Genomic DNA, 24,575 nt, shown 5'->3' with positions numbered 1-24,575 from the left:
ATTAAAAAGAAACTTTATTAACAGTTAAAAACATTTAAAACACAAAGCTCTCAGTTTGCTCTGGCCAATAATGCAACACGTATTTGACCCATTATGGTGCTTTTTTCTTTGTTCTTGATCTTCTTCAGCTCCGAATCATATTATAGTTCACCACGGGAGACAGGGACACCTTTACACAGACCTGAAGAAGAAAAAAAGTATTATTGGAAAAACACTGACAAAAATACCTCCTTTCTCTTAAACCTTGATCTATAAAACTTAAACCTGTACAGAAGTTTGAGAATGGCATGCATTTCAGGATAGGCTATACAGTTATTTAATATACATATCCTAATGTATTGAATGCACGTGTAATCTAAAGTTAAATCAAGTCATTTATGACTTTGAACAAACTAAATCCAATAAGGGATTGTCAACAAGCTACATAATAGTTGCATTAAAAATGCAAATAGCATATTTATTAAATTAATATGGCTGTTAAAAATCTACACAAACCCACGCCGTTGAGCTTAGGTATTGTAAATTATTAACTTTACATTTGCCTGTCAGGTATATAAAATGATTAATATTATTTGTTTAAATTACAATTTCCTAGATCGTGGAAAAATAAACCATGCTATGGAAGCATCCATTGTGTCCAGAAATGAATCTAAATATGGGGTCATAAGCATTTGTAAAATAGTACACCTGCTAAAATGCTGCGTATTCTTTGACAGTTTACTGTAATGCGAGAAAGTGTGTTATGTGAATAAGGGATACTTAGGCATACACTGCTACAAATCTACAAACATTTATTCAGCCTTCCACTAAAGGATGCAAACAGCCTTACGACACCTTTGCACAAACGGCAACCATTCCGATTAAGACTGTGTGCAGTTCACGGATTCTAGAAATGAAAGCTCTGAATGAGATTCTGACCCTCAGAAACATAACTGTAAGACATACATGTAGGTTCAGAGCTACAACATCTCTATACATGTTGGGATCAACAAAAAGATCTAGCAACTCCACTGCTTTAAAAATGTACTTTCAGACCGATTCGGAGTACGAAACATAAGGCGTTACTACATTTTATTGAACCTTTACTCCGCCTGACGTAGTAGCAGGATAGAAAAAAAAAATATCTGCGACAAAGGCTTTGGTTGTATTGAAAACAGTGACCTTAATAAATGCTCCAATTAAACTAAAAGGTTTCACATCCTGTATTCAATTTCTAAATCTCATCAAGGTCTATTTTGTTTTAATCATGATGTGGCACTCATAATTCATACTCCAAACATAAGGGGCATTCAGTCCTATATTTATTTTACTTGGCCATGTAGACAGAGATCAAAAGTGACTGATTTTCTTAAACACAAAAGACAAAAGAATATATAGGTTAAAAACAGATTATGGGGTACCTTGTTAAAGAATTGCTAGTTTTATTCATAAGCAGTTCCACAGCATGGAAGCACTGTGGAGCTCAGTGAAGGCACAGCCACATCACATCTGAAACAGTACCTGATACTTCGCTGCAGAGCTTGTCGGCCACATGGTCTGCCTCTTGGGCGAACAGCGAAATTATATCATCTTCATACTCTTCTACCACGCTTTCACACTGCGAGGGGAGAATGAATATAGACAGATTTACACACTGCGAAGCCCTGGAAGTGAATCATCTTCACAGGGCTGATCTGAAGTGCGCCATTGCACAGAACAGTGGGCATGTCTTTGTAACATGGTGCCATTTTATTTTGCCTTACAGCTGAACCATTCTGGAACATCATTATGCAGAAACCACCGTCTGCATCATATCCTTGCTGGGATTCCTTTTGTTCAATTACACAAAAATGACCTTGATATTACACAAGAAGTTCTTTTTCAGACAACACGTAAAGAGTTGAAAACGTAGCCTACAACGTTAATGAATGCATCCTCTTTTAACATAGCACTGTATTTTATCGTTTTTTTCAGCATTACTAGTATTCTGACAATCTATGTTTAATATATTATCTCAGCTTTATAAAGAAAAAAATAAAACAGAACAGATTATTCTATGTAAACATTTAACTTGAATTATTTAGTTAAAACACAATGTCCACCAAGACTAGTTTAATGCTCCATAATTCTTACATAATATTTTATCTTTGAAACAATTCCAGAAATTACCAGCTCATAACACTTACCGGGTAGACAACTTGACCTACAGTATGAATCATTTAAAAGCCAGGACTTCTATCATTTATGCTATATGGAGCTAGATTGGGCGAAAAAAAACTTTACTGAAAGATTTTTTAAAGTGTTATTAGACTGGCCCAAATGGATTACTGACATTTTCAATTAAAAATATACATCTTTGAAAGGGACACTGATAAATCCTCCATCACAGGACATTTTAATACCACTTCACGATGACAGGCTGGTGTTTTAATTTCATTATCATAGAAGATGGTCTCAGCTCACTAAAGTTGTTATACTTGCATAATTTTCATAACCAATTGTGACAACTCACAAATAAGCCAAATTCCTAAAAAACATTTTGATCTTGAACACTTACGTTTAACTTGAGCACAGCTAAAATAAATTCACCTTATAATATGAAATATTTTTCAGATTTTCCACATAAAACAAGTAGTTAATACAGAAATGCAATAACATTTAAGACTGCATACATAAACTGGACTCTGGATGTTTTTATTTATTTTATAAATCTCTAAAATAAGATTTGGCCTTGAAGGCCTGAACACTTCTCCATAAATCTTTTTCTATACAAGTCAATAAGCAGTATGCCAAATTCATTTGGAAAAAAAAAAATTGTAAAAGCAGCAATTAAAAAAAAAAAAGAACTGAGAATATACGTCTCTGTCCGATAAGGAAGAAATACATAAAAACATACTTACAGCAAATTTTAAGGAATTTGAAGCCTCAGGACCCTCACCGAACTGAAAATTCTGAAAATCTGCAAAACCACTTTTGTCATCATCCCTTGGAGCAAACCTTTTGTAACGCTTTTCTTTAGTGTCTGGGTCCACATAGAGAGCATAATCACTCATGTTGTTGCAGACGTCTTCCAGCAGCTCAGTTAAATGAGTCTCTGATCTAGCGAGTGGAACCTAACAAAATTTAAAAATAAATAAAAATGAACAAAAAGTTCTAGAAATTACTGCGTATTACGCAAAAAAACAACCAAAACCATTATTTTGTCCCGGAGAAATTTTAATAAATTAAAATTTGTGTGTGTGGGTGTGTGTTGGGGGGGGGGGGGGGGGGAAGTTTTGCTCTGGATCGGTGAGCTTTTCTGTAAGTGAGCCAATGAGAGCAAATGCTTGCCTAATCACTGTAGTAAAATGAGGCAGATATTCTAACGAAGCCAAAAAAAAAAAAGAATTTGTACAATGTAACCCGAAGTGGTGTCATCTCTCCCAAAGGTATCCCGCAAACAAAAAACAAAACAAAAACAAAAAGAGGTTCTCTTAGCTACTGGTTCCGTCAGACTGCAAAGCATCTGGGTCACCACTATGCCCCCCCCCTCCTTTCTTTTTTCAACCCTAAAAAAAAAAAATATCCCCTATACCATCTTTGTGGCTCTCTGAACCAACTGCATGAAAGGTCAAAGTGCGCCCCTTCCCCTTGGTAACGGGACAAAAAATGCTCTGGCGTCTAGACGGGTCAAGGTGCAAGATGCTCCTGCCCCTACAGCTTCCTCCGGAAGGAGGTGTGAACCACAGCCAAGTGCAGGGTAAACAGCAGAGAGGCATCCTCTGGCCTTTGAGGGGCTTCTTCTCCTCCACCCTCCACTGATCAAAGTAGGAAGTTTTCGTGTCAACCGTGGTCAAAGGGGATGAATTGCAGATGAACTCTATTTCGGCAATGTAGATATATCCAGACTCTATTGTCTTCTTTTAGACACAGTATGGTCCCTTCCGGTCTCAGCGCTTACATTATGGGGGCCATTTTCACATGTGTGCTTCCTTGACACAAAGAGGGCCAGCGCCGTGCATCGCTGCCATCTGGTCACGATTCGGATAAAAGGTTCTCCCGGCAACAAAACGAACCTTGAAAACGCCAATTCTAATTCCCTCCCCCCCCCCCACCCCGAACAAAACTGTTCCTACGGGGCACGACGACAAAATGCTCGTTCCCCCTCCCAGCACAAACCGAAGAGGTGGAAATGTTGCCGAATTTGTAATGCAGAAACAAAAGCGCTTCCCTCCAAGTTGCGAGCGGGATTTATGCAAAACCTGTGGTAGCTGAAGTTGGAACTGAACATTACAAAATATCATCCAGTACATAAAGTGTTGGGTTTTTTTTTTTTAACACCATCCTGCTAAAGTCTTTTGTTAATTTTCAACTGTGCACAAAAGGCCACCTTTTGTATTTGATAGGAAAAGGTTCTAAATGGAAAACAATGGTTTAATTACAAGCTCAGAGTAAAATACAAAATCTTTCCTTCAGATCTCTTTTTGAGGCTTTAATAGGGCATCCTCAGCTGAATTGTTATCATCATGCAATCCTGAAAAATGGTTGAGAATTAAATTCCTTTCCTTAACAGTCTGAAGGTTTTGAATAGGACCTGTCAATAAAGAATTTCCAGAGGAATAAAAAAGGGCTAGGCTGCCCTTCCACAGAAAAGACTTCTCAGGGATACCATCCTCAATTGAATTCCCATTGGAAAGACAGCCATCACTGAAACTTAATGAAAGAATTCTCAATTTATTTTGTATACCATTTGAAAAGTAGATACTTCATGTTTGAACAGAGAAAAACTACAATACTTCTAATGTCCCAATGCTGTGTTTCTCCAGTTACATTTGACCCACTATATAACGTATTATGATGAGCATTTAAGTGGCTTTGTACTGTGTAAACTGCAGTTTGTTCCATATTTTAATTCGGTTCATTTTAACCTGAATGGTGAGAGAAGAAGTCTATTTTTACACACTATTTGTAAAGAAACATCTTCTCACGTGGCTGTTTTCCAGTTCAATTGGTTTTTGTAGCACAAACAAAACACATCCTGGGAGTTTGTGCACAGTGTTTAAAAACTTCAACAAAGCTGAAAAATATTCAAAACACTTTCATTAAACATGTACAAAGCATTAATATTTATATTTTAATCATACACGCAATATAGAAAGAATATTTACCACATTTGTTAACAATGAGGATATTTAGGGATGCATTGCTGAAGCACAACTACTTTGCTTTAGGGCAAGCCATGTGGAATATATGAATACAGAGTCTCACTATGGGGTTTAGGGAACTATAATTTGCATTTATTTTAAATGAATCCATTCTGAGGAACTGCGTATAAGATTTCTTCATATAATATGCAAATCAGATCTCAAGTTTTATTTTATTGGACAAAATGACTGGAACAGAAAATAACATTTAACTCCGAAGAGACCTAAAGTAACACTTAAAGAGATTTAAATCAGTATGTGAAATGAACAAGAACTGACATAACACCTGGTGCTACAGAGCAAAATGTGTTTATACCTACCACACGGCACACATTGATACAATATGTAACTTAATTGTGTCTGTGGCAGAGATAAATAATGAATGTATTTAAATTTCATTGTTAGGTCGAAACAAGATTTTTTTTTTAAACCAATACCTCTATAGAATAGGAGAGCACTGCTGTATGTCAGGACCTTAAACTAACGTTCTGTTTCCATTCCATGTGCCAAGCATTTAATTAGTAGAAAAATCAACATGCAACATAAAAAGGTCAGCAGAAAGGGACAATCGGATATTCAAATAATAAAGCATAAGAGGAGGTGTTCTATTCTGGCAAACAATTTTGTCAGCGTTTGGTAATGTAAATAGCAATGTAGTCCCAAGCAAATCAGAACATATTGCCTGTGGTTTCTAAAGTGTCAGTCACTGCCTCCAGCCCTTATTTAATGAAACCCCCTGAAGTCTTTTTAAACAAAGTGTGAAAAACAAAATCCTGTGGAGAATACTGCAAATAGTACAAAAAAAAAGTATCTTTCCATTGCATGAAATAGCCAGTTTTAATGTAGTGATTTCCACATCTTTGTCTTCATAAAATAGGTATATTATAATGCTTTAAAAATAAATCTGGCATCGAGGATGGGTTTCTTCTTCAGTTTTCAAAACAGGAAAAACTTTTGCAAAGTAAAAATGTCAAACACATTTTTAACTGCAGTACACAATGGCATAGTAAAAACATTGCATTCATTAGAAATATGCAGCATCTCTAGACTGAAAAATTAACCCTGTATATATCTTTAAGTCTGGTAAAACCTATACATTGTTTGCCTAAAACAATGTATCTAAAACATTCATGTAAGTGTGAGAAAGGTGAAACTGAAGTAAAAGGAAAGGTATATTTTAAAAAAAGTATTTTAAACGGTCTTTTGAACTACTTCAGATGCTCTCCTTGTACTATTAAACAATGAACTCCCGCAGACTGAGTGAATACCATGTTATCATCTATCAATTAGAATCAAAAAAGGATTAACCCCCAAAGCTGACAGAAAAGAGCCATGCTTTACTACATTCACAGGATATCAGGGGTCATGCTTCTTACTTTATCTGCCCTGACCCTTTGAGACCATCGAATGGTTTGATTAAGAGCAAATCGAGCTGCTAGTTAATATAGCCAGCATTTATTTTGCTGCAAGCCAGGGCAAACGTGTAAAGATCTTGATGTGAATTTTGCCCTTGCGTCTTCTCAGCAGAGAAGAAATATGATTACCATTCACCAGGTGACAACACTCAAAATCTTCAGTGTGCTCCGAAACACATTGTTGTTCCACCACCAATCACTCTCCTCCCCAACGCCAAACGCTAATTTCTGAAGTCCACATTCCACTAGAACATGAAACGTTATCGGATTAAAAATTCCTGAGATACAATACATTTTGTTTAGTATATACCGTATGTGTTTATGGGCTAGGTGATCACTTTAAATACATTTCCTCCACAGTGTGCCACAGAAAAGTAGAACAAATCAACTGCAGTGTTCTTCAGTGATAACTCTTAAATGCAGTACCTACAAACAACTACTGTACTCAATGGATGCCTAAAAATTCTTGTCCCTCATTCAGTCTGCATATGCCCTTTGCTATTAAGAATGCTGCAAAATAGTCAGTTATTACACATACCTGCTATTAATGCTTAAAGGTTGAAGCATACACAGCACTACAAATGAGAACCCATTTTTGTACATTATAAAGGAGACCAAGGATCAAAATGCTGTGGATTACACAAAACTGCGAACAAACTTACACAGCATTAAAAAAAAAAAGTTTTACACAAGTGGTATCCTATAAGATACCTTTAAAAGTATGTTTTGACAATTTTATAACTAAAATGTCAAAGTTTTTTTGGCCATTAATCTCTGCATGGTATATGGTCAGCAGAAACCTCAATTCAATAAAGTGCAATACCAGTTTAGGTTGAGCACGCTACCTCACCAACTGCAGTTGAAGTTTATTTTTAATGCTGTAGCTTTCCATTTGTATGATAGATGCGTACATGATACTAGCAAACTCAGTAATTGGGCAAATAGATTTTAAACAAAAAAAAAAACCTTAACACCATTACTGGGATATAAGAAGATAAAACATTCATTTAAGAAGTCTTTTTAAAGCAATGAAAAATTACCCAAAGCAACTTGATTTTTAAGATCTGTGCTAACACACAATAAATCATGAATTCATTAACATCATAAAAGTGAAGTATATAAAGCAGCTTAAAAATAATCAGTTTTAACCTGTAACATAATACTGCATTAAAAATGCAAAGTTTGTACTAAAGGTTCTGAAGCAAAGCAATATTTAAAACCCAATGTACAGAATTAGATGACTCATTTGCTTATCTGCTGCAATTTCTTATGACCATTTTAGATACATAAATAAATCTCCCCAAGACTATCTCCAGATTTCCTTCACTTTTACTTTAAGAACTTAAAGGTAAAAATACCAGCAGTTAATTACACATTTCTATAGTATACTTTGAAAATTAAATAGGGAAGAGAACACAAGAAATATGTCCAAAATCTTGCAACCTGTTAGTTCAAGTTAAACTAGACTTTTTAAAGTGCACTTTTGATTTTTTATATATACATACACACACATCCTAGAATGTGCACAAAACTGTATTCAACAGATACAGTCTGGCTTGAAGCAGAGTCTCTATACAGACTAAAGCATGCGTATATCAAGCACATAAGATTTTAGTAACATTACAGGTTAGGAGTCTATACGGGGAAACTGTACCTTTTTGTCTTTCAAGCTTCCATCAGGATTAAGTCTGAAACTTCCTACATGGATGGTCCTCTTTGGGTCCACTTTCTTGATTGAATAGTTCAGCTCGTCAACAACTGCCCTGCAAGCTAAAAGGAAAAAAAAAAAAACTACTACCTTGTTCTGTACAGCCTAAGAAGTGGAAAAGTACAGGAACTCCATCACTTTCATATTTGTCATTAAAACTTTTAGATACCAACATGAATGCGTTTCTGTACTCCTGGGTCTGAGAATTGCTTCAAAATTCAAAAAGTTCTAAACCCACTTAGACAAAGCGTAGGCAATGCAAGTCTCGAGAAGCAGTTGCCGAGAATTTGATACAAAGGGCTTTGATGGAAATGTAATCAGCGAGTAGAAACAGCTGGTTTGTTTTATAGTTGAGCACATTACATTTAGAACCTTTTACAAAAAGTGAGTACATTTAGAAAAAGCGTATACTGGCATTCAAATATCCAATTAATACTCCTAAGATATTTTGCGGTATACAAAGTTTTTTTTTTTTAATCACTCATATTTCTAACAAGATATAAATTTGATCTTTTCTGTAAAAGCAAGAATTCAGACTTTTTTTTTTAAATATTTGAGAGGGAATGAGGTGCAAACAACGATTCACACTCTAGACAGGAAAAACGTCAACACTGTCAAACTTTTTGCAAGAAAGTTGCCAGAACATTCTTCCATATCATAAGTAATTGAGAGGACTGTATTCTTACCCTCATGATGAAAAGACTGGCATTAAAACACGAAATTATGAACAAGTAAAAAACTTTTCATCCTTCGCATTCACAGGCGACCAAGGATCATTTTTTTTCCAGAAGGGTGTACAATTGGCTTCACAAAGAAATGGCTTCACAAAGTAAAGGCCCACCATTTTCTTCGTGAAAAACAAAGTTTTTAGGTGTTAGAGGTTTCTCTTTGATTGAAAGCCGTAATCGAAACATTTACCAATCAAGCTTCGATTGCTAAGGTTTAAGGCCAAAATTACCACAGGCTACAACAGCAAACAGTAATCTGTGAATTGTTGGACTCTCGTTCATTTTACCATCTCCTCCTGAATGTCGACTCTGCAGTGTTCCATTCCCTTTATGTTCACTGTACTACGATGACAGAACCATTGGTTCTCATACAAGTTTCTCCTCTCTGCTGAAAGGCTACATTTTCAAAGTCAAAAAGAACCTCAGTCATACAGAGTGAAATGCAAGGAGAAAGCACAGCCTTGCCTTCATCACCCCCAGCACAAACAAAAGTAACAATAATGCTCTTTTCCCAGTCCCGTGCCTTTCCATTGACTGGAAGGCAAAAAGAAGTGTCGCGAGGATGACACCTAAATATCCAGATCCGCTTCTTTTGACATTGAATTCTCTGCATGTCGGATAAATTCCAAGGATGAACCTCCAGGATTGTTTATTTTATTGACGGGTCTGGACAGCCAAGACGATGGTACACTCTGTCGATTCATGCAAAGCTGACATTGGTTCATAGCTCATTCTGGTATGATAAACATCTTAAATCTAGTGAAACATGAGGTGTGCATCTTACTCGCCAAAGAAGCCCATAGTTAACTGACCGTCTACTGCATCTTAGATTCCTTACAGAGTTTTTCCATCCTTTTTTACTCTAACTGTGAGCCGGCCATCCATATCGCAAATAAGGACAGTCGGAACTATTTAATTGAACAGGTATTCTGTAAAGGAGCTCTTGGTCTAAAGAGCAAAATTAAAACTGTTGCGATGTCCTGAACAGAACAGGACATTAAGTTAAAGCTTGGTCACACTTAACACATTGGTAACTGCAGCACAGCAGGCAAGTCCAATCAATCACTTTTGAACCTTCCGGGTGTTTTGGGAAACTACATCAGTAGTTGGAAACAATCCCCACAGAGTAGAGACAAGTATTCTTTATTAAAAGACCCCCGTCATAGCGCAAGATACATAACTACTGTGACAAATGCGTTTCTTCGAAAGGCCAATGAGCCAACAATTTGTTTGGATGTGAAAAACGGAGCATGCAACTTAAAATTTCATTTTAAAGAAACAAAATGGTTTTGAAGGGCCGAAACACAAAACATTTAACATACACCGAATCAATGCTTACAGTCTAAACATTCAAGGGATTTTGTCACCTCCCTTCTAAAACGACGTTCTTCTCTGCAATCTCCGGCAGGTCCTGAAAGCCCAGTAGGCCAGCCTGTCACTTATTTCAGTCTTCACTTTCGCCCTCTAAAATACCATGGCTGTGAAAGGCATTCGGGCAGTTTTAAAACTGTGCACCAGTGGGAAAGGAAGGTGAAAACAAAATTGGATTTGCCGGGGGGAATAAAAAATAAATAAAACTGGTTAAAATTTTTCCATCAGATCCAATGGGGTGCAAAGAAAATTTAAATCTGAGGGATTGAGATGGTGGCGGGGTCTTGGAGACATACTACATAGCCTGTCTAATCATGTTATTTAAGGTTAACTAAGAAGTAGCTGGAGTCCCTTCACTGCATTTTTACGCTTATAGAAACTCCACTGAGCTCATAAAACCCAACCCTTACGTTTCCTGAGAAGTTTTAAGGAAATACACTGGGGGGAAAACGTTCAGACAGTCCTCTCCACTGATTGGTGCTGCTACCATGATATTCAGCCCCGTACACAACAACCGTGTTGGTGAAGGAGAAACATGAAAAGTTACGTTAAAGAGCAGGGAACCTTGATCCAGATTAACACAAAGTATTCAGGATATCTTTAGAGTTAGTGTATTAAAAAAAAGAGCTAATAACTTATTTTGCATCCATGTTGTTTTCAACTATGGTTTGTCAAATTAAACGGAACGCGACTCTCTAAAACTGGAAACTTTTTAGTCTGTAGCAAATAACCCTTGTGCTCACTGAACCGGAGCTCCACCCACATGGTTACTGTTGCTAGGCCTGACAAACCCGCATAATGACAAAGCAGGAGGCTTATTTGAAAGCCCTTCTGTCAGCATTTTCCGCAACAATTTGCGATTCGTTTGAATATACTGACCACCAGTATGAGGGGCGTATGAAATTATGTGAAAATTCAAAAGTAATCATTATCAACAAACACTCTGAACCCATAACTTGTCTACTAAAATAGAAGAGCACGAAAAATGAATGTATGCAATCAAAACCCTAAGCATTATGCATACATTTTCAGTTGTAGCTTATATTTAATATAATAATCACGGTTGCGAATATTCAAATGGACAGAAGATACTGATCCCTCCTCTCCTTTTCCCCCCCCTTCCGCTTTTCTTAATCCAGTTTTCTTTTTTAAACTTGCACTTGTCAATCGCCAATTTATTTTATGCACCCTTGTGTCAGATTATGACACAGCGGCTACCCGAAAAAAACCAGCACAACCCTGGTCTACCGACCACCACGAGGGGATTCCTGGCCTCAACAACATCGGCCGCACTCCAACGAGCGATCCCTGGATTACAGGGCCAGACCCTCTGAAAGAACTCCCTATTTACTGTAAATCACTAGAAACAAGAAGGACACTTGCTGTGCTGTGTGGTTGAACGCTACCCATCATTAAGACATCACGCCACAGAGCACTGTACACAGACACTGTCTTGCAAGTTACAATTTTAGCAATAGAACTGGTAAGGTATTTCTCCATTATTTTTGTCTGAGACACTGTGGCTAAACAATTCACAGGTAAAAACTGATTACTTGTTTTTAACAGTGCTTCGGCGAATACTAATTTGTAAGCATTGTGGCAGTCATTCACTAGGCTAATCTAAAGTCATCCACACTCCTGTTTGGAATGCTTTTAAACGAGTACAAACAAAGTTTATCCATCATCTATCCATTTTCAGAAACAATTTAATCCACACAGCCCACTATCTCCTTCACTCTTGTTTGGTTAGGATATTTACATGATAATTTGCTTCTAGAAAGATGCAGGGCTTCTCTGCTCTCAGCCTCCAGTACACTGACAGCTCAGGACACTGCAATTAACAAAGCAGCTTAGATATGAGATGTTTCATATTCCTTGATGAAGTAGGTTTCTCCCTCCTTTTTCTGTTACTTTTGTTTTTTTTAATTTGACTCTTGAACCTCATACATCTCTGGAAGAAGCATATCTGGTGTTTTGTTCTGTAATTGCCTCCGTTTCCACCCCTCCCGGGGCTGGGTTTTAAATAAAATAATTGTTAAAAGAAAACAACTATGTAGACCAATACAGGGTTGTGGTAAGCTGGAGCCTAGCACAGGGCGCAAAGCAGAGTACAACCTGGATAGGGTGCTAGTCCAACAAAATGCATGTGCACCTGTGTACAAAAGAAAACTAGTTTCCCCCCCCCCACAAAAAAAATAATTCAAAATATTTTACAAATGTTAGTCCATGTTGGAAGAAAAAGGTTACCAACTGCTGAAAATGTAATTTGGCTTGCATTTCGTTAAAATATACTCTGTTCAATCGCGTATATTTTCCCCACAGACAACAATATCCACGTGTTGAACAGCTATCGCTATTCAGAATAGTGCTCGGTCTCAAATACAAGATAATGTTTACTAGTTATTTGAGGGCAGCTGCTTACTTCACACCTTCAAAGGTTTTGTCAATACATACAGTATTGAAGATAGAGGATTTACTTTATGTGCACTTTGTATAAAATCAGTTTCTTCCAGGATGTAACTGCAGTCACTATGAAGCCCTCAGTTCATGGGTCCAAACCTCTCATCCCTATAGAAAGATATTCCATGTTTAGGTCTACATCCTTCAAATATCCAAGGATGAGTGTCAGCCAGTCTATCCTCTTGTGTGGATCTTTTGGTCTTGGGTGCCTAATCAGCCTTCCGCAGCACCTGAGGTGCTTTATTGTTCTGGTACTTTTTCTTTGAAGGAAAAACCGAAAGCACGTTTATCTATAATGCGTTTTAAAACTGGTAGGTTTTTCGTAAGCCATGCTGACATGATGACGTGATGCATCAGGGATAGACACGACAGGAACACACAGCTTCCCTGGTAAAGGGGTTCCAATGAGGTTTTTTTCCCTCCCCACCAAAAGCACAGCAGCCACTTGAAAAATGTAAGTTAGTTGTTTCAGTTCATGCCAGGAAGAAGACATTTGGTCTCCCACTGAAATGTTTTACTGTATTATCATCTGTGTTTTGACTGAACCTAATTGTCTAATGTAAGGGTTCAACAAGTGACAAATGTGGTGGAAATACATTACAAATTAGCCATCATGGAAATTTCAAACCTATGTTGGACACCTCTGATAGTAGAGGAGTGGACATTCACAGTAATGGTCACATTTCAATTTATGTCCTGAGACGGTCCAGGAGCTAATAAATGGACAAACATTTACAGTTAAAATAAAACCTATTACTACAATATGTTAAAAGCAGGAATGTGGAATAAAAAAAAAAGCATTCCGACTGTACAGACATTTTCGAGGTCTCAGATTTCTTGAGGGTGAAAACCATGGAAAAGAAACGTCAAACTGATCAAAATGGACTGACCCTTAAGATATTAATCACAGAAGAAGCCGAGTTGGGAGATTGCATAGGTGGAGCTATCATGTGGTCAGCGAGGGAGCAGTAAAGTACAGGAGTGTCTAAGAGAGGATACGAGACCAGCAGGCTGCATCACTTATTCAGCTTTAAGGTATAGCGAACCAATCTGACCCTTAAGGACAGGAGTACAGCGGATGTTTTCTCAATTTCTTAAATATTACTTGTTAGACCCAAGATGAGCAGAAAGTAAGAGCAGCGGACTGAAAACTCATTTTTAACTCCTCTGACTGAAGCTAACCAACTTATTTAAAGTTAGATATACTTGCTGTCAAGACTAGTAATCTACGAAACAAAACCTAGAGTTGCCATGTGTTCACTATTAAACCACCAAAAGCCTACTACCAGAGACATTTATGAAAATCAACAAGCACAGCAACTGATAAGTCTCATGGTACCTTTTCATTTTAAAATGACCACTCTTTACACAAAGAACTGTACCTATTTCACTAGCAAGGAAAAAGTGAGCTTCCTCTATTTAATTTACAGCCAGCGCACAAATTAGGGAAATATCATTACCTGATCCAAAATGAACAAATTCTTTTTTCCCCCCCCCGTTGTGACATTCCAATGTGACAGAAATCAATTTGAACCAAATGCTAGCTTTTTGAGTTACATGTAATTAATTTTTTGTACATGAGCGAAATATTTCTGAATGCTAAAGAGTTTTATCTGCAGTAGGAATTTTTTTCTTTATTTTTTAAATTAATGCCCCTTCAATTAATACATATATAAAAGGATATTTTTTGCATGTTAGTAATTTTTTTGTGTAGAACAGCTTGCTAGAAAAAAAAGCACACAATCATGGCTAAATGATTTGCAATTCGGTTTGCTTTCACTATGAAACAGGAACTGACTGGGAAATGGGAATCAACTGGAATCTGGGAACAGGGACACAGAGCAAATGTGTAAAAAAAAAAGGAGCAATCAGTAAACAGGAAGTACAGATACATGCTTTGATTTCATCCATTTGTCTTAAAAGATGCAAAACTCAAACGTGGTGAACAAAACCCTTTATTCACACTAAATTTGTCATTTTGTTTTCATATTTCCTCAAATACAATGTGTCGATCTGTAACTGAAAACTGCTTAAAACTGTTATACAATTAAGAGAAGGAAGTCCAAACATTTGTGTTTTCTTACTTTGCTACAATATAGCCAACTAATATGCAACAAGTTGAGTGTTCAAATGTCAAAGATGTTCCACAAGTCAAATATAACAGCAGGACATTAAAAAAAAGCATCAGAGGATCACTTAAATCCACAAAACCTTAAGGGTGGGAATGGAATAATTAGGCCAGCATTTTGTAATCCATGATTGCATAATAAGAATGAAGTACTGGTACAACACTGTCATTTTATAGTAACATTTTTCCACTTTAACTTGACTAAGCATTGCAAATATTGACAGGTAATATTTTTTCACTACTTATTTGCATCTGTTAAATAAGATGTTTTAGGTTACTAGCCTTTCTTCTATGACGCATGACGATATTTTAAGAACTATTGGGGCTTCTTATTATTAACATATATTTCTTATTCTGTTTAGGTGGTGTAATTGAACGTTGATGAGTTTGTAACTGTTTTTAAGGATCAGAAAAAGATATAAAATTTGAACATGGTTTATATTAACCTGTCCCATCCTGTTTTAATTTCTCTATTAAAGATAACACTGCATCACCATGGAAGTATCAAATCCTAGGAATGATTTCACTAGATTTGTAAAAAAAAAAATCATTTACAATTATGGAACTAATATTCAAATCAGGTTGATAAAATTACTCCTTCAGCACTTTTACACAGATTAGAATTGTAATGGTTTCATCCACACAAAGGATAAACACAGAGCTATCTTGCCAATTGAAATACCTTTGTGAACGTAAAACCGATTTAAAAACCGATGTGATTTCAGAGCTTTAGGTTGACGTACTACAAAGTTTACGCAAAACAATATCAGCACCTGCCTCTCATGGATAGAAAAACATACCAACGCCAAAATGTTGTCTTTTGCCGTTACTGGATATACAAAATGGGAGCATCAGGAGTCTAGTATTTGTAAGAAAAACAGAAAACATTCATTGCGAAATACTGAATCAATACACCGCATGCACTCCTACCTTTAGAGTGCAAAACCCACTACCTGCTCAGTAAAAGCGCTGGCTAAAAAATTCAATACCAGTCTTTTCGTAAATTGGGAGCAGCACATTCATTTTCATAGAGCTGCCTCATTGAATGCACCTAAACAAGCAAGCAGCTTGGCTGCCAGGGCTGCCTTCTGAACGAACGGAAGTTAAGCTCCTCTCAAGATTTTGTTTTTTTTTAATCATCATCGAGCGCATTTCCAATAACCGAGTGCCTTGGCTTTGGAATCGTGCTGGAATGTCATCTGAAAATTCTGACATGCATAAAAGGTTGGGGATGGCTTTAATTATGTTCGGACCGGAATCAAGCAATCTGATGCGTCGCTCAGGGTGCCTGCCGAGGAAATCATGAATGATAATGAGAGGCCTTCAAAAAACTGCAGGTTCAGTTTTCTTCCTCGTCTTTTTTTTTGTTAATTGGCAACAAGGCAGGGAGCGAACTTTCACGGGTAGGTTTTGACTACTTCAAAATGGAGGGTACTGCCCTGTTGGATTGACATCTTAGACCTGCTGTGGATACAGCTGTATGCAGAACGGTGTGCAATTACACAACCGTCAGGAATGCCAGTCTGCACTCTTGGAAGGCTGCCAGTGGCTTTCTTAAAATGTCATTGCAATCGAAATCCACAGTCTGCCACATCAATGTCAGTGTGCGACTCCTGCAACAGCCTGTGGTTGGATAAACTGCAGTTGTGGTGTCGCTGTTGTACACTACAAAGGGGAAAAAAAATGGCCAAATAGAGAATATCATTAAGATGTCATTGGGCCCGGGAACTGACAACTGACAATGCGAAAAAAAAAAAACTTGTCTACTGAAAAGAAAAAAGTTCAATATTAATAATGCCTATGCGTGAAAAATGTTGTAACAGGGTAATAAGCTTGTATTTCTTTGTTTTCTGTCTTTTTTATAACCAGAATGTAACCAACTTCAAATGTTGAGCAAAAATAAAAAACGTTTGTCTCGCACAAAATAATTTTAACTCCATTTGATCAAAGTGGGAGATATGTTTTTACATCATTTAAACAGTTTTTAGCCATGGCCAATATTCAAAGTTTTAGACAGTCCATTTACTCATTTTGTAAAAAAAAAAAACTATGCAGGATCTTACAGATTTTACTTGTATTAAGAAAATGATATTATGGGATTTTCCAATGTATCTGTTATGCAGACATAGCCAGCTATTCCTTAGTTATGCTTAAATTGGTCCAGATACAATATATTATGTCCAAAATATTTATTTAGCCCATATTTGTTATAAAAACAGAATTCTTGATGTCTACCTTAGCTTTAAGAAACTATTTCTGATGTAAAGTTAAATTCTTAATCAAGTTTCTTAATAAGCAAATGCAACAGTGAATATTCACAGATCTATACCTGATCATAACAGTTGTTTTAGCATTTTTCTTTTAAATAATCCTGTTAATAATGATGGTATCAGTTTACAATCCAATTAAATTCTGGTTTAATTAAATACATCTTGCATTAAAGTAACTGATATAGGGACCAATTGTGCAGGGCTGATAAAGTGCTAAAATAGTGTAATATTTATGGACTATATCCATACAGCTGCCTGCACAGCACATCATTTCTTACCTTTATTTCTATTTTGCAGATAAGAGCAAAACGGCTCTTAATTTTTTTCCAGCTTTGTTTATGCTGTAGACAAAAGTAACAAACTACATTTCTTTAAATTTCTTGTGCTGCTAACTCAATATAAATCAGATAAAAATCATTAAAGAAATTAATGTAGTACAAGGCAAGAGAAATGCATATTCATATTACCTAATGGAGTCCTGGGGGATAAATTTACTCCCCAACAAAAAGACTTCATAAATCATGAGAGCCCTAGGCAAGACGGAAAGTAGAAGCTCCTCATGGATTGATATAGTGCATTATCCTTCTAACACAATTTTCGGGAAAATTTAAAATACAAGTCAGTATGCACCCATTACACTAGTGTCACAATTAGTCATCAAAAAGGCCTCACAGTCACGTACTGTAGCTACTGTGACTTAAAACGATTTGCACCCATCAAGTCCATTCTACCACTGGACAAAGGACAGCAATAAAGGCCAGATGGCTTCTCGCCTATGTTATTTCTTACTGACCAGCTGTGTCAAGTTCTCCGAAGACATGCACTGACTTAAGCTGAAGGAACCCAATACCTGAATACCTGTCAAGTAAGACATACTCATCTGATGAGATTTTTACATTGTTGGGTACAATATTGTAACACTGTAACGGTTTTTACCGTCATCAGAAGATCTATCTATCCCATGGTCAGAAAGCGTCCTATTCCTGAGAAGGGTCCCAGCAACCCAGCACTGATCCCGAAAACATGGGGCGCAGGCAGGACCATGTCCTGGATGGAGTACCAGCATATCAGGATGCCAGTACAGCACAGACACAAGGACAAGTTACAGATGCCAATGAATGTGGCAAGTATGCATTTGAGAGGTGGGAGGAAATCAAAGCATCCAGGGTCTTCAAATGACAACACTCTTTTCGGCAATTTATATTCTTGGGTTGAGGGGTAGGTTTTGCACAGATGAAAGCTGGGACAAAGACGGTTTTACTAGAAAAGTAGAGTAAACTGCAGATTTGCTTACAGCTTCTTACTGAATTGTCAGAAAGAAGAAGGCCAAATCAGAGGTTCCAAGAGGCAGAAAAGGAGCTATTTCTAACCCTAATACTTCGCTTTTCCTTTCCTAATACACAGCAGTCTGTAGCACATACAGCAGTTTTGTATTAACACAAGGAAAATAACCTTTACAGACATCAAGCTGTAGAAGACTGAACAGGCCAGGTATTTTGACATCCTGTTATGGTAGTGTTTTAGAATAAACATCAGTGATCAGAATTTCAAAACAGGCTTCTCTGCTCAGAGCAAATACCCTGACAATATTGCGCTGCACTAAACTCAAACCTAAGCAAATCCACAACAGCAGAAAAAAAAAAATGAAGACTGCAAACATGAAATGCAAACGGGGAATTAAAGTCATAAAGAGCTTCGTTTCCCCCCCCTCAGCCTAACTGGTTGACACAGTGATCTGAAATAAGCTTTTATGAAATGTGATTGCAGCAAACGGTTGGTCTGAGAGCTGTCAAAACTCACCATCTCCCAAAGCAATTCTGTCAGCTTCTACAATGCAACTTTCTGCTGTTAACCGCAGACCCTGCGGTGCACATTTTTCTCCCAGAGGCCTTCACATTCAGGCTTTCCAACGTCTTTAAACATTCCTTGCATTTCCCCCCCCACCACCTCAACATGCCCAAATGTGCTTCACTGACAAATGAACATTTTAACTTACCTGAACAATACAGCACTTCATCTTTCTTCCCTTCTATTGTCTCCGAGACCACGGATATCACTACAAGCAGAATACTACGCCGAAGAAGAGACAAGGCCATATCAGTTTCCTGTGGACAATAAAAGAGTTGCACAGCTTAGCAGAATCCTAATCATTTAGCATACACCCATTTTATACAGGTTTTACTAATAATGAAGCTGCATTTACTAGCTATTAAGAATGGAATTTGTTTAATGTGATCCACTTGGCGCTAATTATGTGGTTTCACACATCCAGAAACACAAATCTGACAATCTCTTTTCCTTCTGATTAGCTCAAAGGCGGGAAATAAAATTCATATTAAATTCCACTTTATTCACAACAGAAATGAGAGAGAAATCAAACATAGGTGATGCCACCTGTTCTGGAACTCCACGGTTTCTTCGGAATAGTTAAGTGAAGTGCATATCCACATTAAAATGAAATAAAAAAAAACACCAAGCATACCACCACCTCCAGTTCTAACTTGGTCTTGAACATCATACAGGGCCTCATACAGATCAGTTGCAGAAAGGAGATACCACACAGACACAGAACTACAGTACTCACAGAAAAATGACTGGAGAGTGTGACCACTTTGTGCGTCACTCATTTTAATACAGCAGAGCTCTGTAATCAAGAGGGGTATTTTTTTTAATTAGTCAATGACGCCTTATTTTTTTTACACTTTTGACCACTCATAATTAATAGATCCCCACGAAAGGCAAAGGGCTTAAGGTCTTGACAAGTGCACATTTCAAGCCCACGGCTGAGACTGCTATTATGTTGTTGGGAGAGTTCCTCACGGTGAGGCTTTGATTTCCCCCCCCCCACCCATCTTCAAACAGAAGGTTAAAAAAAGCCATTTAAACTGCAAGCTAACTGGAGCTTTCATGCTACAAACTGCAATGTACAAAGCAGTGCAATGCAAAAAGCACATAGGATCAAGGGGTTAGCCAACAGAAAAACTAGACCTCCTAGGCATTGTTGTGCATAAGTTTAATTTTTTACATGCAAATAAACCCAAATAATATCCAATCCACATCTGACATTTGTTTTTTGGAACAAATGCAAGAACACTGATGCAGGCTTTTAAAACGACAAATTAAATTGCATCACCGGCAACCTGGACGAAAATCCCGAACACCTCCTAACTCATAGAAAAGGCAATGCTATCTAACCTCCTCAGTCCCAATATCCATTTAAATGAATAGAAGTAAGCATTTTGTAACAGTATATATTCCCCGTTTCAAATTCTGTCCTACCTGAATGCCTGCTACAGTACAGGACAAGATTCAATAACACAGCATTTATTTTACTTATAGTTATCAAGTTTTTCTTGAAATTTCTTTTAAAAATGTGCCTGAGCCGTCACCAACAGGGTCATTCTCAGCCACAGATGAAAAAAAAAAACAGGTGAAGGAAAAATAAAATATTCAAATAAAGTATGAAGTGAACTGTTAAGGCTAGTCCTTGATAGACATACAGATAAATACATCAGTGCAAGCAAGTGAAAATGATTTGCACTGACAGGGTACATTCAAACTAAATTTGGGCACACTGAAGTGGTCAGTCACGCTGTAGGGCTTCTGCGTGTGAAATGTATATGGGTAATTTTAAAGGTTAGGGAGAGCTTAGCTAAACCCTAGAAACAGAAAATTATTAGCAGAGACTGAGACCACATAAAAAAAAGAAAAACAACAATTTTTTAAACCGACTATTCAACAAATTCTGTTTTGAGCTTTCATAACCTACAGCAATGCCTCACATTGCACTTTCCAAAATGTCTGTCTAGCGTCAGCAAATTTTTTTTTGATACTTTGATTTGTATCTCAGAACTAAGACAGAGCATGACAACCTCGATCTCTGCCACTTCTGGGGAAAAAAAAAAGTCAGCCCCAATGCCTCCGTTATCAACAGCATCTTTGCTCTCTTCCTGAGGAAACTGAGACCTCAAGTTTCCTGCCATCTACCAAAACACTTCAGTGTATAACATTTCCATATCAATGATATCCTTAAACCCGGCTGGAGTAAAATTGTGCAAAAAAAATATTAACCCACATAGTATCCACCTAAAATCTGACGAATGGAAAAAAAAATATTTTACTGGACGTTTTAAAATGCGAGACCTTCAACAGTCAGGTGTCACTATAGCCCTAATGTCCCTCGCAATTACCAAGTATCAGAGTGTTTGGTATGTGTCTGCTGGGGAGGCAGCTGGTTGATTCAAGTTCAGACAAATCTGACACCGGGCTGACTAGCAGTCGTTTTAGGGCAAGGATCCACAGGTGCACTGCACGCCAGCCTCCCCATTAGTACAGACGGATACACTGGCGCCACCAATTGAGCGCCCGCAACACAAGCACGCCAGATCTCCCGTCTCCGAGAGCGGAGGTCGCTCCTTTCTTCCCTGCTAATTAAGCGCCGGCTGCTTCTTTCCCACACACACACACCCCCACCCCTCCCCTTGTGTAGGTTTCCAAATCACCTTGTAGGTCATGTCTCATTACTGTCAGAGTTAATACGGGCTGGAGGCACCGTAGTGATCGGGACACCGCCGCGTGAACCAACACCAGCAGAAGTTCGAGATCCCCCCCCCCACAACAATGTCACGTTCCAGTCATCGCGTTCGGATTCCATTACACCTGCCTTTCAGTAGTACCTGATGGGGGAAATAACATGGTTTCTGAAACGATATTCTTCTTATCCGTTTTTTTTTAAATGCTCATATCTCTATAATCACTTTATGTGCTAAAGAAAAGAAAAACTTCATGAAAGCCACCCCCCCCAGTCTAGAGCTCTTCAAAAAAAGGTGTTTTTCGGTTCACCGAACAGGGAGAACAGCTCTCCTTGCATATGCGCGCATTTACCTACTTACATTTTGCGAGAAATCGAGCTTCTCTGTACTTACCCGCAAAATGCCGTTTGTGTGAATTACGCTTATCGACGGTATCAACCTAACACTGCCACACACCAGTTCTGCGTGAAAACGGAGAGGCTTCTTCTAGAAAGTTACTGGGTGTAAAAAAAAAGGCAACTACACCTGCTCATCTTGTTCTGCGGGTATGAATGCGTGTAGAAAGGCGATTAGCTAGCACCTGGAAAAGCCACTACCTGATCTGAACTTGACACTTCATTCAACAATTCCTATTAAAGAACAACGCAGTGGACGTAATTTTATACTGTACAATGGGTTAGAACTGCCAATAATTGTAAGTGTCCGTCTAAACCTGGGTTGCCATTTTTTATGTAATGTTACTGAATTACCTTTTGCTGTTCAACAAGAGCCCACTTCGGACACTAGTTCTGAGCATAATCCTGCAGTAACTACACATAGTTCTGCTGTCATTTGCTGTATCCCCCCACCACAGAAACGTGGATTCTGTGAGCACACAGGTGTTCATCTTACCTGTATTATGAACAACTGTCTTGAGTCTGAACAAGAAGAATAAGGAGAAAAAAAAACTTTTCACTGCGTAAAAAAAAAATGTTTGCAAACAGAATAAACAAAGGCAGTTTTTTTTTTGCTTTTCAGACACACCACACAGAGAGACGCTAACAGTGTTTCTTTTCCGCCTCCTTCCTTTTTTATATGTTTGGAGGGAGAGATTAACTCTTGCATCAGTGGCATATCACTTAACAGAGAGACAGTGACCACTACGTGCTTGGCTGTAGCGTTGCCACGATGCGCGAAGAAGCCCGTAGCGGGCGAGACTGACAGCTCCCTGAGCCAATAGGACTGTAAGAGCGGGGGCAGCGGACCAATGACCGGGAGCAGCCGAGCACCACAAAGGCCCGGATGCGGCAGTGAGCGACTTCAATTCCTACTGGCGCTGCAGGTTAGAGATCGAGCACGGTCGCGATCGCTTCGTTCGTGTTGGAAGTCATGAAGGGACATATGCACGTCGGTGGCGCAAAGCATTTTGCCCCCCCCCCCCCGTTGTGCAAAACCAAAGAGCAAAGACATGCATAAGGTTGTCTAATTTAATTGTTAAAAAGTCGGTAACGTGTAATAATGTATCCCGCGTTGTGTATCCACAATTGTACAACATGATACACACGTAATCATGTTACAGTGGATTGAATTGCTTTATTATCTACATTGGGCTAAAGAGCAAACATTTTTTTTCCCTACAGTTTCTTAAATGTGACTTTGATTTACGACCGCTGTCTGCAGAGTATTATACAAGAAAAGGTGCCGGATATGTATGAGAAACGTGAACCCTGGCCTTGCTGTTCTCAAGCCAAAGAGAACTTCCTGCCTTAACGGTATGGAGTGGCGTAATGATGTTTGCTAGTTCAGTACTGGAAAAAGAAATAGTTGTAATTCATAGCTCATATTTAATTCATGTGAGCAGAATAAATAAGCATATTTTTCTCAATTCTTTTGCAGATAGAGCTAGACATCTGTGAGATTGAACCCACACTATTTTGAAACCTTTTCAGCAGAATCTGTAAGAAAATTGATGTCTTCACTAATATTAATCTGTTTACTAATTATATATTTAATTCAGTGTCCACAAGCAACATAAGTTTTAGTACCCATTTTGGGAATACGGGAGGATCACTTTTTTGTGATGTTGAGGAAAAATCCCCTTAATATTTCCCTCAATGTTGCTGAATAACCATCTCAGGTGTTGCCAGGCAGTGTAATTGGGAAATAGTTATTTTGAACAGTGAGGTCTAGCAAATGAGAAGGCCTTTAAACTGCTGCTTCTTCAAGGCCAAGAACTACTGGGCAGACAATGCACAGCTGTCTTCCATTGTCACCTCGATTGCATTCCTAGTGCTGTTGCTGTACCTCTGTCTCTAGTCTGGGATCTAAAGTTATTTAGATGAACAACTTTCTTTTCCACAAATACTTTGTGTCTGGGTTTCTCCCTAATTCCTGTAATGATGAAATTAAATGAAAAAGAAATCAAACTCTGTACGGTGTGTTTTGTTTGTGTGGTAACACGCAGTGTACAGTATGTTTCCATGGGCTAGCTTCCTTTAGGTGTGGAGATAAGGATCGTGGAGGGTATGTACTTGTCTGAGATCAGGGTCTGATTGTTCAAGCATTTGATCTCCCTTTTGTTCACCGGCAGGAAATCAATGAGAAGATTAAAGCACCTGAAAGTTCGAGGTTACTTTTGCAGCAGGAATGCAAACTTTACCTCATTTAGACACCTGAAAAACCTATTAAAGCTGAACTGCAGTGGCATCTGTATGATATTGATTTATAACAATGCTACAGTGTGTTTGATCACCATCCATCCTTGAATGATGCGTGATAGTTTGTGATAATAAGAGCATTATACAGGGATTGTTGTATTCTAA

The 24,575-nt window shown here is 38.0% G+C and overlaps 1 protein-coding gene across 2 annotated transcripts; it reads right to left on the bottom strand.

Moving 5' to 3' along the window:
* cnpy1 (canopy FGF signaling regulator 1) lies at positions 1 to 22,932 on the bottom strand. 2 transcript variants are annotated; one of them, XM_088918976.1, is made up of 6 exons: positions 22,666 to 22,932; positions 19,239 to 19,347; positions 8,232 to 8,347; positions 2,880 to 3,092; positions 1,501 to 1,597; positions 1 to 181 (listed from the first exon to the last, which is right to left on the bottom strand). In XM_088918976.1, exons 2-6 carry the CDS (start codon positions 19,336 to 19,338, stop codon positions 141 to 143), a joined length of 567 nt encoding a protein of 188 aa, XP_088775102.1. In that variant the 5' UTR covers positions 19,339 to 19,347; positions 22,666 to 22,932; the 3' UTR covers positions 1 to 140. The 2 variants fall into 2 exon arrangements, with proteins under 2 accessions (XP_088775102.1, XP_088775104.1); XM_088918978.1 differs by lacking the exon at positions 22,666 to 22,932 and adding an exon at positions 22,168 to 22,244.
* Between the last annotated feature and the right edge of the window lie 1,643 nt (positions 22,933 to 24,575).

The sequence above is a fragment of the Atractosteus spatula genome, chromosome 6, assembly GCF_055471065.1.
Source record: "Atractosteus spatula isolate fAtrSpa1 chromosome 6, fAtrSpa1.hap1, whole genome shotgun sequence".
Lineage (NCBI taxonomy): Eukaryota > Metazoa > Chordata > Actinopteri > Semionotiformes > Lepisosteidae > Atractosteus > Atractosteus spatula.
Note: the sequence above shows the minus strand (reverse complement) of the source record. Positions and strands in the feature narration are given on the sequence as shown.